The sequence below is a fragment of the Lupinus angustifolius genome, chromosome LG17, assembly GCF_001865875.1.
Source record: "Lupinus angustifolius cultivar Tanjil chromosome LG17, LupAngTanjil_v1.0, whole genome shotgun sequence".
In the NCBI taxonomy this organism is placed as follows: domain Eukaryota; kingdom Viridiplantae; phylum Streptophyta; class Magnoliopsida; order Fabales; family Fabaceae; genus Lupinus; species Lupinus angustifolius.
This window is the reverse complement of record NC_032025.1, coordinates 5,668,113-5,682,417: the sequence shown is the minus strand read 5'-3', so window position 1 is coordinate 5,682,417 and position 14,305 is coordinate 5,668,113. Positions and strand designations below refer to the sequence as shown.

Genomic DNA, 14,305 nt, shown 5'->3' with positions numbered 1-14,305 from the left:
TTATTACAACACCCTTATTTGTTATTACACCATGCTCACCCTCTAGTTTTTCTACATTAGAATCCAACAGAGTCTTACACCACTAGACTAACACATTGTTATTACAACAACCTTATTCGTTTTTTTATTGAATTAGCAATTCTGATTAACATACATGGCAAAAATTCTCAAAATGCCACTATATAATGCTTTTGAATTCCATTTTTGTAAGCAAATCTCTCTGGCCAATAAAGTTGATGCAGACAATACTCTACGACTAGTTTGTAACTTTTCAAATAGCTTGTAACTTCTTAATAGTTAATATGTTCTTAGAACTATTTGATAAATAAAAATTGAAGAAAGCTTGTAGTTTTTTTAAAAGAAGCTTGCATCATTTAAAAGCTATTATTCATAAAGCAAATATTTAGAAAGTAAAAATAGTATTTAATAATTCACTTTCTAATTTTACCTTTTAAAAATTTTAAAAATACATTAGTTATCTCCGACTAAACAATCCTATTATTTTTGTGATTTATAAATTATTATTTTTTATGATGTATAAATTATTATAGCATTTAATTGTTAGACGAGTGTATAAATTATTTTCAAATTATAATTTTAATGATGTAGAGTGATAATAATGAAATAATAGTATAAGGTTATGCAACTTCATTGTATTTTAGGAAAACAAATATTGAAAACGGTCAAAAAGTATTAAAATAAAAGAGCTAAGTAAATAAAATATTGCATGCTCAAGCTTCTAAATATTTTTAGAACTACAAGCTTGTAAGTACAAATTCATTTTCAGAACATACCCCGGGCATTATTAGGTAATGAGAGTTTGTGGCTTTTCAGGTAGCTTATAGATTTTTAACTCAGTCAATAATAAGCTACTAACGTCATTGGTAAATAAAAATTAATGAAGTTTGTACCTTTTAAAAAAGAGTTTATAATGTTTGAAATCTACTTTTCATAAAACTATTTGAATGCTGTTTAAAAAGTGAAAATAACTTTGAATAATTCACTTCCCAATCTTACCCTTAATTTAAAAGGAATAAATTATTTATCCCAACTAAAAAACCATATTAGTTTTGTATGTACAAATTTTTACATTGGATATTTGGTGATGTATACACTATTCTTTGATCTTTTGTTCTATATTATATCTTTCTATATTTTTTGTTCCATATTATATCTTTTTCCCCATATTATATCATTCTAATAATCTAGAGCTTAAATAGTAGAAAAATATTATAAAATAATTCAACTTCCATTTCTAGAACAGCCCAAGTAAAGAACTCTTATGAATAATGTAGAAATTAATGGGTTTAAATGGGATTGCTCCTCTCCATCTTCAAATAATATAGTTAGATAGATTAGAAAAAAGAGAAAAACTTCCCTAGAGACAACACATCACTTTTAAAGACAGCCAATAGAATAATGTCAACTCATAAAAATTAAATTAATTAAATTTTAATATAAAATAGATAAATAAAAATAAATATTAATTTTTAATCTCATAATCTTCTCCTCGCTTATCTCTTCCTTATCTGCCCCTTCATTTATGCAGCAACTTACCTTTCATCTCATTTTCTGTTTCTATTCTCATCCTTCCTCATTTCAAATTTTATTCTTTCTTCTTCTCCATATATTTCTTCTTTTCTTATAACTTCAAGTATAATATGGAACATAATGAACCTGAACCAATAAAAGATAATGAACCCAAAGATATTTTTGTTGGTCAAATTGTGAATAACATGGATGAAGCTTACAATCTATATCAAGCATACGCTTTCAAAATGGGTTTCAGTGTAAGGAAATGTCAGCAACAATTTTATGATAATGATAGAAAGAATATACGAATGAAGGAATATTATTGTTCTAAACAAGGGTTTAAGAACAGTGAATTCAAGGTGAAGTGACTTATGAGAGAGCAGATTCAAGAACATGATGCTAAGCTATAGTGCAATTTAATGTCAGCAAAGAAGGACAATGGAAAATTATAAACTAGTATTAGATCGCAACCATGAGTTTGCCCAGCCCCATCAAAGACATTTGTTATGTTCTATGAGAAATATATCTGCTACTAAAGGAGATGTGATAAAGTCACTAGTAAATGTTGGTATGAGTGTTACAAATGCAAGGAGCTATATTGGGAAAAAGGTCGGTGGATTTGATAAGGCTGGTTCAAGAGTGAAAGATATGCAAAATTTTGTCTACACTCAAAAGGTGAAATCCATTGAAGCCAGTGATGCTCAATCTTTAGTGAATCAATTACAAAAAAGACAATCAGAAGATCCAATGTTCTACTACTCAGTCCAGTTTGACCAAGAGTCTCGTTTAACTAATGTCTTCTGGAGAGATGGTAAATCGAAACTTGATTATGATTGTTTTAGGGATGTTATGGTTTTTTATACCACTTATCGTATTGATAGATTTAATTTGATTTGTGCACCCTTTGTTGGTGTAAATCATCATTGACAAAATGTGATGTTTGGTTGTGCCTTGCTAGCTGATGAAACATCAGTTTCTTTTAGGTGGTTGTTTAAAGTATTTTTGCAGAGCATGGGAAACCAACAACCAAAAACAATCTTCACAGATCAAGATGCATCCATGGCCAAAAAAATTAGAGAGGTAATGCCAAATACATCTTATCGACTGCGTTTATGGCATATAGCTAAAAATGCCCCTTCTCATTTGGGTGCTCTTAATTCAGATCATAGATTCCAAAGTTTGTTGCAAAAGTACATGTCGGGTTGTGATTCAGGAGAAGAATTTGAAAGTACTTGGAATGAGATGATGAGTAAACACAATGGTCATAAATGGTTGGAGGACATGTATAAAATTCGTCACAAGTGGAGCACTGCTTATAGCAAGAAAATATTTTCGGCTGGTATTAAGTCATCTCAACGGAGTGAGAGTACAAATAGTGTCTTATCTGAGATTGCTGGTAAAACAACTAGTCTTACACAATTCTTTAACACATTTGACAAAATGGTAAATAAATAGCGACAAATAGAGGTTGAGAAGGACTTCAAGTGTAGCCAAAGTGCTCCCCCTCGAATTATAAATAGCAGCGACACTTTACGACATGCATCTAAAATATATACTCACAAGATCTTTAAACTTTTTTTGAAGGAATATCTTGATGGGACAGGGGGGAGCACTTCTGTAGAGATTAAAGTATATGATAACTTGTCATATCACGAAGTCATATTTAATCAAATTCCTAACAAGAAGCATATTGTGACATTTGACTCTTCTATTTACATGGTTAATTGTAGTTGTCACAAGTTTGAATTTATGGGAATTCTTTGTAGTCATGCTTTGAGGATTTACAATATTAAAGGTATTTTGAGAATACCTGACCATTACTTCTTGAAAAGATGGTCAAAAAATGCCAGGTCCACCATTTATGAGCATATGGATGGGGGTATGGAGAAAGATTATGATGTTAGTCTTCTTTACCGCAATGTTGTTATGAAATCATTTTATAATTTGGTTTTGGAAAGTCAAGAACACAAAGAAACTCAACAAATTATGTGGAATTTACTTGATGTTGGAGTTGAGCGTGTGCAAGAATATCTTTCTAAGCTCAATTTAAACCCATATGCAATAACAAATGACATCAATTCCACTCAAAATGTAAATAATGGACATGTTGTAGTTCTAAATCCTCTTCTTGCAAAGACTAAGGGAATGCCTGCTGCTCGAAAGAAAGGACATTTCGAGAAAAGGAAACGATCTACCACAATAGTGAAGAAAAATAAAGGTGAGAATTTATAAAATATGTTTTACCTCACTTGTATTCTAATGAAAATTACATAATAACTTTTTACCTGGAAATGTTGTATAATGTCTAATGTTTATTTTTGTTTACTGAGAAACAAAAAGAAAGAAGTAAGTTTTGTGATACCAATTACTATATCAATAGCTCTAGTATGCAATCAAGTACAATGTCACTATATAGGCCTATCATGCCTCAAATGGCTCCACCTATCATGCCTCAAATGGCTCCACCTCTAATGCCATTTTGCAGTCCACAGATTCTGCAACTAGCATTTGGAATGCAAAATATTGGACCAACATCGATTAGACGACATGCTATGAGGCAAAAGACAAGTGAAGATGAGGGTGGGAGTGCATTAGACCCCATGCTCTGAGGCAAAAGACAAGTCAAGATGAGAGTGGGAGTAGAAACCATGTTAATACTAGAGTGCATTATTTAACAATTATGAAATGAACTTATGTATTTATTGTCATCTTCTTATATAATATATTTGTCAATGTAGTTTTGAGTTTTGTAATGAGAATGACAGAATGAGTATGTTTGAAAAAAATGCAGACTAGTTTTATAATATTATTGAGAATGATTGTATGGTATTTTAATCTAATGTTGAATGTTCAAGCAATAAAAATTTGCTTATTTAAGAATAAAGCCTAATACATATTGATAAATAGATGATTCCTTTAAGTTGTTACAAATTGATAATGTGTGCACATCAATCTCATTTAGGAATGGCAACGGACACGGGCGGGTACGGGTAGTAGCTACCCGCTACCCGTTTCAAAATAGAAGAGTAATACTCATACCTGCCCGTATCCGTGTGCGTGTATTCGTGAGTATTTCTGGGTATCCACGGGTTTCCTCTATTATAAATAAATTTTTACTTCTATTGTGTTTCAAATAAGATGAAACTTAATTATTTTTGTACATTTTGATTGAATATTTGACAAAAATGCTAAATTTATTGGTGTTTTCTATTTGTGTGATTTTTTGTTCTCATTTCTTTAATAAAAAAGTATATATTTTCTTTGTAAAACATGTGTGTTTCTACACATGTAATAATATTTGTAGGGTGTTTCACCACCAAACTCATAAAATATGTAAACAAAGTAAAGAGAAAAAATATATATAGTGTAATAAATATTAGAATAATGTATTTTTTATTTTAATTAAATATAATATATTAATCATATAAATAACGGGTATCCGTGGGTACGGGTACCATAATACTCATACCCGCCCGTATGTAATACGGGTATTTTTAAAAACCGGGAAAAATATATATAGTGTAATAAATATTAGAATAATGTATTTTTTATTTTAATTAAATATAATATATTAATCATATAAATAACGGGTACCCGCGGGTATGGGTACCATAATACCCATATCCGCCCGTATGTACTATGTATATTTTTAAAAACCCATTTATAATACCCATGGGTACCCGTTTGTGACCCGTGCCCGTGCCCGTAAGGATTTTACCCACGGGTACGAGTTATTTTGCCATCCCTAATCTCATTTACTTATTTCATCACATAGTTTCCCTTTTCTGTTTTCTAACATTTTGATAGTCATTCATATCCTCTAAAACATGATAATTTAACCATGTTTCAAGAATTGATGATCAACTTCTACACCTATTTAGATGTCGGAAGAAAACCAAATACTACAATTTCAACATTGTAATCATTTTACAATAACATTATGCCAATTCTGCTATGTTATCTTGCTTGTATTTTTGTTAAACTTGCATAATTGATGAACTTCACATTAGCTTTTTTTCCTCAATCTCATTTCAGTTGTGTTGTTCTTTCTTATCTCCATAATCAATTTTGTACATACATGCTATATTTAATGTGGAACTCGAGTGTTCATTTTTTAATAATCTAACTTAATAATTAATAATACACACATGGAAAAAACTCAAGTAATCAATAGATTGTGCACATTTGAAAAGCCAAGTGACTTTAGTTTTCTTATACTGTAACAAACTAAAAGGATAAAACCAAACACATCTTGCACATTTCAAAAGCCAAGTTACTTTAGTATTTTTATACTCCAACACAAATTAAGAAGAACATACGAAGAGAAGAAAGAGAAAGAGAAGAACATATGATCAAGAGAAAAATGAGAAAAGGAAGAAATGCAAAAGGAAAAGAAGAAGAAATATATGAAGAAGAAGAAAGAAGAAAATTTGAAATGAGAAAAGAAACAGAAAAGGAGAAAAGAAGATGAAACCTAAGTTGCTGCATAAAAGAATGTGCATATAAGGAAGAGATAAGTGGGGAGAAGATTATGAAATTAAAAATTAATACTTATTTATTTATTTCATATTAAAATTTAATTAATTTAATTTTTATGAGTTGTCATTATTCTATTTGCTGTCTTTAAAAGTGATGTGTTATATTAGTCTCTAGGAAAGTTTTTCTCAAGAAAAAAGTAAAAATTTAAGAATAGTATAATATCTATATATTATTAATATAAAATTTATATATAACTATTATACATCTATCATTCATTCTATTATATTTATTTAAGAGTCAATAATTATATTAAATATAAATAATAATATACTATCTATATATTATTAATATAAAATTTATATATAACTATTATATACCAATCATTCCTTCTATTATATTTATTTACACTACATATATCCTATTCTCATTTTAGAAATATTTGCTTAAAATAATATATGGGCAATAAGAACGCAATGATGAGGCCTGACCTAACCCAACGGATTCGCAGAATCTGATTTCCACATCAACGCACACTGTCTGCTACTGTGGCTAATGCAAACGAGTTTTGGCGGCCAAACTTTCTATTTTCAAAATTCAATTCCAAACTCTTATAAACAAACAAAACCAAAATCATTACCTTCAATTTCCAACAATGAAAGCTTCACTCAAATTCCGTGAAGACCAAAAGCCACTATTGAAAGCCAAGGTTCCACTCAACATTCTCGGCATTCCTTTCCAATCCGGCGTCGTTTCTGGTCACTCCAAAGAACTCACTCTAAACCTCGCCACTTTCTTTCAATCTGGACCTTCCATCAAATTCTCTTACAGACCCAATGATTCCGGTAACCCCTTCTCACTTATTCTTAAAACGGGAACCGGATCATTCGGTTCTCCGGTTTCAGGCTCCGTTGTAATGAGTTGCGAGTTCAACTTGCAGAATCGTAGCGGAAACGGAAACGTTAGCCCTGTGTTTATGCTTCATTTCAAACCTAGGTTTGGGGATTTCTCGTTTAAGAAGTCTCGCTCCTCGATTTTCGAAGGGAAAGAAGGGTGTGATTCGATGGTGATGGGATCGTTCTCTCCCGAGAATGTTAATATATTTCGAACTGATTCTCAAGCAGCCGGCGCGATTGCGAATTTTTTCTCCGGCGCGGAAGTTACGGCGAGGACGAGTTTTCCGGTGATGAAACGTGCGGTGGTGAATTGCCGGTGGGGAGTTAGGGTTCCTGTGGAGATCAAGAGTGGCGGTGGTGCTTCTAAAACGACGCCTGGGATTGCGTTTCAGAAGAGTCCGTTTCTGGTGATGGATAAGATTGGGGTGGAGCTTATGAGTGGCGGTGATTCGAAGAAAGTGGCTGCCGGGGTTGATTCTCCGGTGAATGATGATGTGGCGGAGGTGTATTTGACGGTGAAGAAGCATTTGGAGGTTCTGCGAGGGGAGAATGGGATGCTGAGGAATGCAGTGGAGGATCTACGGCGAGAAATTGGCCATGGAGATTTGGAACTTGGTAAGTACAGAGACTTTGAGAGGAATGGAGGAAAAAACTATGATGGGAAAAAGAATGGGAAGAAATTGATAGAAGCAAATAAGAGTGAAGAATTGAAGAAAGCATAATTTATCATGGTATTAGAGTTGTGTTATTGTCATAGATTTTTGTTTCAGTTATGGGTTTTTTTAAGCTATGATTTTGAAGTTTTGTGCTTCTATAAGGTCTTAAATGATTTATATATATATATATATATATATATATATATATTTTGATATAAGTTATACTTGTATGCAATTCAAACTTGATTTATATAATAAATATTAAATTGTAAAATTATCCTAATATATATAATAATAGTAAGATGAAGAGATTGATTCATACAGAAGGTCTTCGTTAGCTCTAATCTTCCCTATTGCCGTCCCTTCTCCTTTCACGGTTTATTCTTAATTCATTGGGGAGGCTTTTGTTACCAGTAAATATACAATAATAAAAGGTTGTTATTCATGATCAATATACAAAATAATAGATAAATATTAAACTAATTAATTTGATGGATTCATCTACAAAAGTTATAAATTTATGATTATCAAATATTAGTCAAGTTCCCACATAAAATGCTTAAAATATCTCTATTTTCTTCTCCCAAAAAATAGAAATGGTGAAATTATAATGACATATATTAAAAAAAGATATAATATACCTAATTTAATGCAAAAAGAATTATATATCAGAAAATCATTATGTTTTTATGTTCATATTTAATTAAGTTGTAATAAATAATGTAAAAATATAAATTAATATTTTTATAATTTTTCTTTAAAGTAAATATCTTTTTAATTGGATGAATAGGAGAGAGTTGATAAATATGTAAACCTTATGAAATGAAGATAGAGAGAAGATGAAAATTTGATGTTTTGATGATCTGAAATGGTCCAAGTCACCATCATCTATTTTTTCGCATCATCTCCTCCATTCACCACCATCTCCCAGATTCTTCTGTTTCATCATTCTCCCTCACTCCGATTCCATGCAATGCAACAACAGTGATGAAACACAACGTTCTTACTCCCTTCATATTTCTATTCATCTCTTCTCATACACCAACAACAATAACATCAATTCACAATTTTCCCATCTTTCATTATTTTTCCCTTTCACCCTAACATTACTTCTTCCCTCAATTTCTCCTTTCATTCTCAGATGCAGACTCTGACTCCTATTCATTTTCATCGTCAGAGGAGTTTTCTCTTGATTTCTTCTCTTTCATGGATATCGTTTCCTCTTTCAATTTTCTAACAGAGTTCGGTTGTGGCTATGTTCTTCTCGATTGTTTCTCCACAACCCTTAACTGTCTCGGCTTGTTTCTCATGTTCTTGTTCTGTTTAAAGGTTTTGCATTTAGGTTGGTATTATAAGAACTTGATACGGTTTCAAACCGATTTTGGAGGCATACCCAGAATTCGTTTGTGTTTGGAAAATGGGGTTTGGCAAGTTTCTGGATCAAAGATTGCACCTTTGGCAAATGTGTGTAAGGACGCTTTGAAAGTGAAATCTTCTGCTATGAATGTGAATTCTGGGAGTGATATGAGTTCTAGTGTTGCCAGGGAGAAAGAGAATGTTAATTCAGAAGAGGGTTTTGAAGGGAAGGATGAGACTCATGAGTGTGAAAGAGAGGTTGTTGATGAGGACAAGGTTTTCGACGTAATGACGCTGAGAAAATTGGTGAAGACTGAGAGGCAAAAAGCAGATACAGCATTTGCAGAGCTTGATAAGGAAAGAACAGCAGCTGCTTCTTCGGCTGACGAGGCAATGGCGATGATTTTGCGCCTTCAGAGGGAGAAGAGCTCGGCGGAAATTCAAGCCAATCAGTTCCAGAGAATGGCTGAGCAGAAGTTGGATTATGATCAGGAAGTGATTGAGTCATTCGAGTGGACGATCACACAACATGAGTCTCAGAGGAGTTACTTGGAAGAGCAAATAGGGATTTATAGGGAGGAATTGAAGATACATCTGAGTGATGATGAAATAAACCAACTTGAATTTGATATTAGTAGGGATGGTTCAGTAGTTAGCTCTTCTGAAACCGAATCACAGACCTTGTAAGTTCTCAAGTTTGGTATATTGAAACATGTTTAGATGAGTTTTCTTCTGATCTGTTTTGGTTTCTGAATGTACATTGTATTCATGGATATCTTAATTAATAATAATGTTGAGGGTTAATATCTATATGATTTTAACTTTTCTTTCCATGATGGATTAGGCTCAACTCAACTTTCAGGTTTCTTAGTGTAACTTTGTGAATAGCTTTAATGATGTGATGCTTGTAGCCTTAGGCTGTCATACTCAGTGAATAATATTGGATTAGCATCACCTCTAAGGTTTACTCGTAATTTTGTTAAATCAATTGCATTGAAACCATTGGCATTGAAAGGATTATTATTTGCATTAGACATATTAATTACCCTCAATGTTTTCAACTTATTGTGTGATTTATTGACGAGCTTCAATGGAGCAGTTAAAATAGCAAGGGCCTCATTACTTGTTGGCCTGGAATTAGTGAGTTCTGTTATGTTATTATTGTATTTTCAACCAAGGTTCATGAGGGTGGTAATGAACATTTAATAGTTGAATCATCCTTTAGGGTATGCATTATGTATCTAATTTTACTATCAAGTTCGTCCTAAAGAAAGTCTTATAATAAAACTAACGTAAAAAGTAACGAACATCGTCCAATCAAATATCATGTATAGGAACTGGCACCATATACCATATAACTCGGAGCTGAATTAATAGATGTGTAATTATATATCTTATGTATTTTATTCTTCACCTAGTGGAAGTTCCTTTTCCTTGTTGCTAAAAGTAAGAATAATGACAGACATCTCTTCCTGTCTCTCCTTTGGTTTGGTAGAGGGTTGGGTCTTTGTACTCAAAACCCCATATAGTTAGTTGAACACACCATTTTGCCGTCTCCTGAAAATGCAATCCAATTTTAATTTTTTCTTTAAACCTCTTTTACTACAAAGTTGTTGATTTAGTAGTGTAAGATCTCAGAGAATCCAAAGATCAAAAGTTCAATTCCTAATAGCAATACGTGTCGGATGAAATACAATTATGTACATGAAATGGGTTAGTTCTTTACGAGATATACAAAAAATGAAACCCCCTTTTAATTCTCTCCCAAAACTCATTAATTTTCTATTTCTCTCCATGATTCCAGTTCCAGCTTTGAGATAAAAATGAAGAACATGGATTGAAATCTTACTCCTATGCCTCTATATAGAATAAATCTGACCAAAAGTATGAGAAAAATGCATCTAACATGCTTTCAACTTTGCCCAACCAAATAATGCCTCATTTATCGTCAATTGTTACCTAAGTTGGAGCTATCATTAATTCAGTCGGATAAGTGGACACATTTTCACTCTAATAAAAAACAAGAATAAGTCAGATAGATTCATCATGTCATTTGAAATCACTTTCGCATCATAAATATTATAAGCTTTGTCAATTTTATATTTTACATTGTTTCCATTTTTCTTGGAGTATATTACACAAATGGTTAATAATTATTTAATACATACTATTACATGTTTTTAATTATTTGAATAAAAACGTATAATATTTTTTAGTGGACTCAAAACAAATTCATTTTTTTATGGAAGAATCCCTCATGTCACATTGTTGAGTTGTGATACTGATGGAATAAAAACATAAAAAAAAATTAATATTTAATTAACATTGTATATTTTTATTGGTGCAAAACATATATTATAGGAGATAACATGAGGCAAGAAGTTTCTTCCCTTTTCAATTTCTCTTCCACTACAAGAGTTACACTTTGGCACTTCCAACCATTCATGCATACCTACTCATATAAACTAAGAGGGCAACCTATGATTTGTGTAGGACAATCTTATAAATAGGAAAGTCACTTTGAGTCCACATTCTTGGAAGGAAATTATAATAGTTTTCAGTTATTATTTTCAATAAATTGAGATTTTATTCTCATGGATTGTCTTGGGATTTATTTTAATCTAAGTATTTTATTTAGTTTCATTAAAATCATGTAATATAAGGGTTGGAAATGTATTTTATTTCCTTGTAACATGGTCCAATAGTGGCCAAGGAATTAGGTACTAGAAGGGCACGTAGAAACATCATAATAATTGAGCAATGAGCTAGCAATAGAATGGCAAGTCTAATTGGTGTGGAGGAAGACCTAACAAGTCAAGTTTCTATCATCCAATCAGCCTACAAATAAATGAAGGATTTGAATGGATGACTATTTCAAATTCTAACTTTATTGAGATCAAGAGGCTTTAAGAAAATTAATGCCCATCGATATATTCCTTATTGGTATGGCGTGTGAATTAAAATAAGAGGCCATTTCAAAACTATGCCTTATGGGATCAATTCAGATTGGAAGGGAATTAAATGAGTAAATACCTTCCTTGTTTGATTTAAACATGTGTTGGACATGTAATTCAAGGCATTCAAGACAAGTATCATTCTAGAAAAGAAACTAATCAAGTCTCATTCAAGGCTCATCCAAGAAAGGCAAGTAATAAAGCATTTTCATTCAAAAGGGGCGTGTGAATCCTTAGCCATTCATTTAGATTTACAAGTATCTAAAGGCAATCAACCACTCCAATTTGGATTCAAAAACATGAAGATCCAAGCACTTATGAACTTTCCTTTTCAAGCATTTTCCTTGAGGAATTCGTCCACAACAACTCAGCTTAGCAAGACACATTCAAATTTCCCAAAACAAATAAACACATGGCTAAAAAAACTTCAAGGAATTCAGCCAACCCAAGTGCAAATATAATTCAGTCATTAAACTCTATTAATTACATGTTTTAATTAGGATTTCAAATTTCAAATTAGGCCTAGTCTTAGTCAATTCAGAATTTCTCTATTTATATATGTTTTTCATCATGAATGAATTAAGTTAAGTTTTGTTTGTATTAACTCCTCTTTTAGTTGAGCTTTGCTCCTACACTTAGAACTTATCAAGGATCCATCCTTGTGACGTTCATAGGCTTATCACCATTAGTGTGGCGCCTTAACTTTGTTCTTATCAATGATCTTTCCTTGTGGCGAACCTCCTTGGCTTATCAAGTTACTTTGCTTGTGGTGCCTTCCCCCTTCATTCTTATTCATTTTCTTTTATCCAAACATAAAAATAAAAATAAAAATACAAAAATATATATCGATTATTGTGCCTTATATTAAACCATACACATTCATATACTTTTCCTCCTATATTATCATAAAACCGTGACACAAAAATACAAGATTCATAAAAAAAATTACATTCCGCGAGTTAATTGAGTTTCAGGTAAGAGCCATCAGAAAAGAAAGCAAACCACCCTTGAAGGTTCGCATCAAGTGGTATCATAGTCACTTCTTGCTTGAAAGGTCTGAGTCATGTCGCATGGTAAATCTTTCTTGGTGAGGAAACTTTCGAAAAATCAAGTTATGGAAGATGAGGCCAACCAAAGGGACAACATCTTTCATTCTAAATGTTTGGTCCAAGGTAGGGTATGCTCATTTATAATTGATAGTGATAATTGTGCCAACATGGTTAGTTCAAGATTAGTCTCAAAGCTAAATCTTGTGACTAGACCACATCTCACTCCTTACCAGCTTCAATGGTTAAGTGAGATTGGGGAAATAATTGCAATGAACAAGTTGAAGTTCCCTTTTCTATAGGGAAGTATGCAGATGTGATTCTTTGTGATGTTGCTCATATGGAGGCCAACATATACTTTTGGGCCGCCCTTGGCAATTTGATAAAAGAACCACACATGATTGTTTTTCAAACAAGTTCACATTTTCACACAAGAACCGAAAGGTGGTTTTGTCTCCATTATCTCCTAAGCAAGTAAATGAGGATCAAAAGAGATTGAGAAAAAAATGGAGGATGGGAGAAAAGAGAAGGAAAATGAAAAAGAAAGAGAGTGTGAAAAAAGATGTGAAAATAAAAGTGAAGAGAATGAGTTTGAAATGAAAGAAAAAATAAATGTGGAAAAAAAGTATGCAAATGAGAGTGAGAGAAAGGTTGAGGAGGAGAAAAAAATTCACGAGGGTGATGGAGAGAGCAAAGAAGTTTTTTTTACAAAAAAAAAAGTGAGGTTGATAATGTTTTGATTTCAAAACAAGTTTTGAACCTACCACATTGTGGACAATTTTTATTTACTAACCTCTCTAATAGAGGTCCTCTGTCAATCTTTATTAAGCAATTTTTTCATGAAATTTGTGAATTCTTTTCCTAGGAGAAATCACCTGATCCTCCACCTTTAAGAGATGTTTGTTTTTACATTACCTCTAATGAATATCTTTCAATGAGTGATGTTTATATGCGGAAGGAAAAACTCTATGATGAAGATTCAACTTTTATGGTGAAAAGTAGATTTTCTAAAAATTATTTTTTACCAATAAAAGAAGTCATTAAAGCTTATCATGTTGTTGCTGAATTACTTATTAGGGATATGACCCATGATGAATATGTGAAGAGTTGGTTTCAATAATTCAAAAAGGTGGTCTTTGATCTAGGAGGTGATGATGCCTCAAATTTGAGGACAAATTCTTTTCAAGAAGGAGAGTATGATGTAAACTAAGGGGGCAACCTATGATTTGTGTAGGACAATCTTACAAGTAGGAGAGTCACTTTGAGTCCACATTCTTGGAAGGAAATTATAATAGTTTTCAGTTATTATTTTCAATAAATTGAGATTTTATTCTCATGGGTAGTCTTAGGATTTATTTTAGTCTTAGAATTTATTTTAATCTAAGTAT

At 32.1% G+C, this 14,305-nt stretch overlaps 3 protein-coding genes across 3 annotated transcripts; all 3 read left to right on the top strand.

Annotated features, from left to right (window-relative positions):
- On the top strand, nt 2,047-4,142 carry LOC109330813 (protein FAR1-RELATED SEQUENCE 5-like). The gene is made up of 4 exons (XM_019565090.1): nt 2,047-2,385; nt 2,542-2,976; nt 3,118-3,751; nt 3,874-4,142. Exons 1-4 carry the CDS (start codon nt 2,047-2,049, stop codon nt 4,140-4,142), a joined length of 1,677 nt encoding a protein of 558 aa, XP_019420635.1.
- On the top strand, nt 6,533-7,627 carry LOC109330812. Its single transcript, XM_019565089.1, has one exon. It carries the CDS (start codon nt 6,665-6,667, stop codon nt 7,625-7,627), a length of 963 nt encoding a protein of 320 aa, XP_019420634.1. The 5' UTR covers nt 6,533-6,664.
- LOC109330594 (protein FLOURY 1-like) lies at nt 8,383-9,738 on the top strand. Its single transcript, XM_019564836.1, has one exon. It carries the CDS (start codon nt 8,768-8,770, stop codon nt 9,602-9,604), a length of 837 nt encoding a protein of 278 aa, XP_019420381.1. The 5' UTR covers nt 8,383-8,767; the 3' UTR covers nt 9,605-9,738.